The following is a 1,761-nucleotide window of genomic DNA, read 5'->3' on the forward strand; positions in this document are numbered from 1 at the left end:
AATCACACACCCGTAACCCACCAACCGAAAACGACGGAGACCATATTCATTTCGCCATTCACTGACCTATACAAAACAAGAGAACAGCCAAAGCTTTTACTTTTAGTAGGCTGAGGCTATCAGTAAATTGTGAACCTAATCTTGCTAGTCATTCATATGGAAAAATCACAACCGCGCCTGGTGAGCTCGAAATACATATCTAGGCCAATATTCCACCTGAGGCGGAAGAGTGAGAGCTGTCCCTAGAAATGAGACACATCTAACCTTGCCAACATCCTTAGCGAGAAACTCAACACCACCAACTGAAATTCACACTATTCTACTACCCACAGATTCCGTATTACTAACAAAACAAATAACCAATCCAGCGACACCAAGCCTATCATATGTTACTTGCAGTTGTGTCTTACACTAGAACAAACTCTTCCCCATAAACTGATCCTACTATATCCACCATCTGATAGAACAGCTTTACAAACCGCAAAACATCCACCACACAAACTCCGGCTTACCTCTTTCACATGAGCGCCTACTCAAAACACAGTAACAAAACCGAACAAAATACATTATACACAATGTCTTCCCATATCTTGGCAAGGACCCCAGTCGTCCCACTGGGGAGAGACTTTCTGAAAATGTCGTAATGAGGCTGATGGAACCATTCCTAGACAAGGGCAGAAATGTTACCACGGACAATTTTTTCACATCGCTTTCACTGGCACAAAAACTTCTTAGACGGAAAACCACCATCCTCGGCACAGTCAACAGGATTCGCAGGGAAATTCCTCAATCCACTAGACAGACAGATCGCAATGCATTCACCACTCAGGTATGTTGCAGGTCTTTTGTGGTTCTATGTTTATGTGTTTCATTGTGTGTAAAAGGGCTATGGAAATAACAATTTATCTTATTTCTTAGGTGTTTTCAACCTCTGCTGCCACGCTGACGGCGTATGCGGCCAAACGGAAGAAGACAGTCTATATTCTTAGCAGCATGCACAGCGTGGTTCAGACTGATAACACCACCAAAAGGAAGCCAAACACTGTCACCCTTTACAACAAAACAAAGTGTGGCGTGGATGTGATGGACCAGATGGTTCGGGAGTACACTGTCCGCAAAGGAACACGGCGCTGGCCAGTCGCCGTGTTTTATAACATGATTGACATGGCAGCACTGAATGCACATGTGCTGTATCAAGCATGCACCGGGACGAAGGAAAGACGGGTGGACTTCCTGGTGGCGCTTGCAACAGAGTTGGCTCGCTCTCATGTAGCTGGGAAGAAGGCAAGAAAAGAACAGTTGCTTCGGACACAACCCTCCACATCTAGCCCTGGAAAAAGAGCCACGTGTCAGGTCAAACACAACTGCAAGAACAATCATGCCACTGTGCGATGTGTTCACTGCAAAAGATACACATGTGGTAAATGCAGACTACAGATACCATGGCAGTGCCAGGATTGTGAGTGATTGCTGAAAATGTTGAATTGTTTGTACTCACTCACTTTTTATTATTATTTGTAAATATGTGTACAAATGGTTGGTTTTTTGTACTTTTTATCAATAAATGTCAGCAACAAAGGACCTACACCCATGTGTGTTGATTTCTCCCTAAGATGGCAAACTGTAACACTCCACTCCCCCACCCCCTCCCTCCAGAATTCCTACTTAACAGCCTAATATACATATGAATGACTAGCCAGTTTAGCTTCCACTTCCACCATTTGACTGCTCTCTGGGTTTTATAGGTAGAAACGCAAAATA

At 44.0% G+C, this 1,761-nt stretch overlaps 1 protein-coding gene across 1 annotated transcript; it reads left to right on the plus strand.

Annotated features, from left to right (window-relative positions):
- Window positions 1–579: 579 nt before the first annotated feature.
- On the plus strand, window positions 580–1,447 carry LOC121812910 (the record flags this gene model as incomplete). Its single annotated transcript, XM_042216126.1, has 2 exons — window positions 580–829; window positions 919–1,447. Coding segments are annotated over exons 1-2 (715 nt in total), but the record flags the coding sequence as incomplete, so codon positions are not given.
- Window positions 1,448–1,761: the final 314 nt, after the last annotated feature.

This window comes from Haplochromis burtoni, unplaced genomic scaffold, assembly GCF_018398535.1.
Source record: "Haplochromis burtoni strain Fernald_Lab_line unplaced genomic scaffold, NCSU_Asbu1 Contig_926, whole genome shotgun sequence".
Classification (NCBI taxonomy): domain Eukaryota; kingdom Metazoa; phylum Chordata; class Actinopteri; order Cichliformes; family Cichlidae; genus Haplochromis; species Haplochromis burtoni.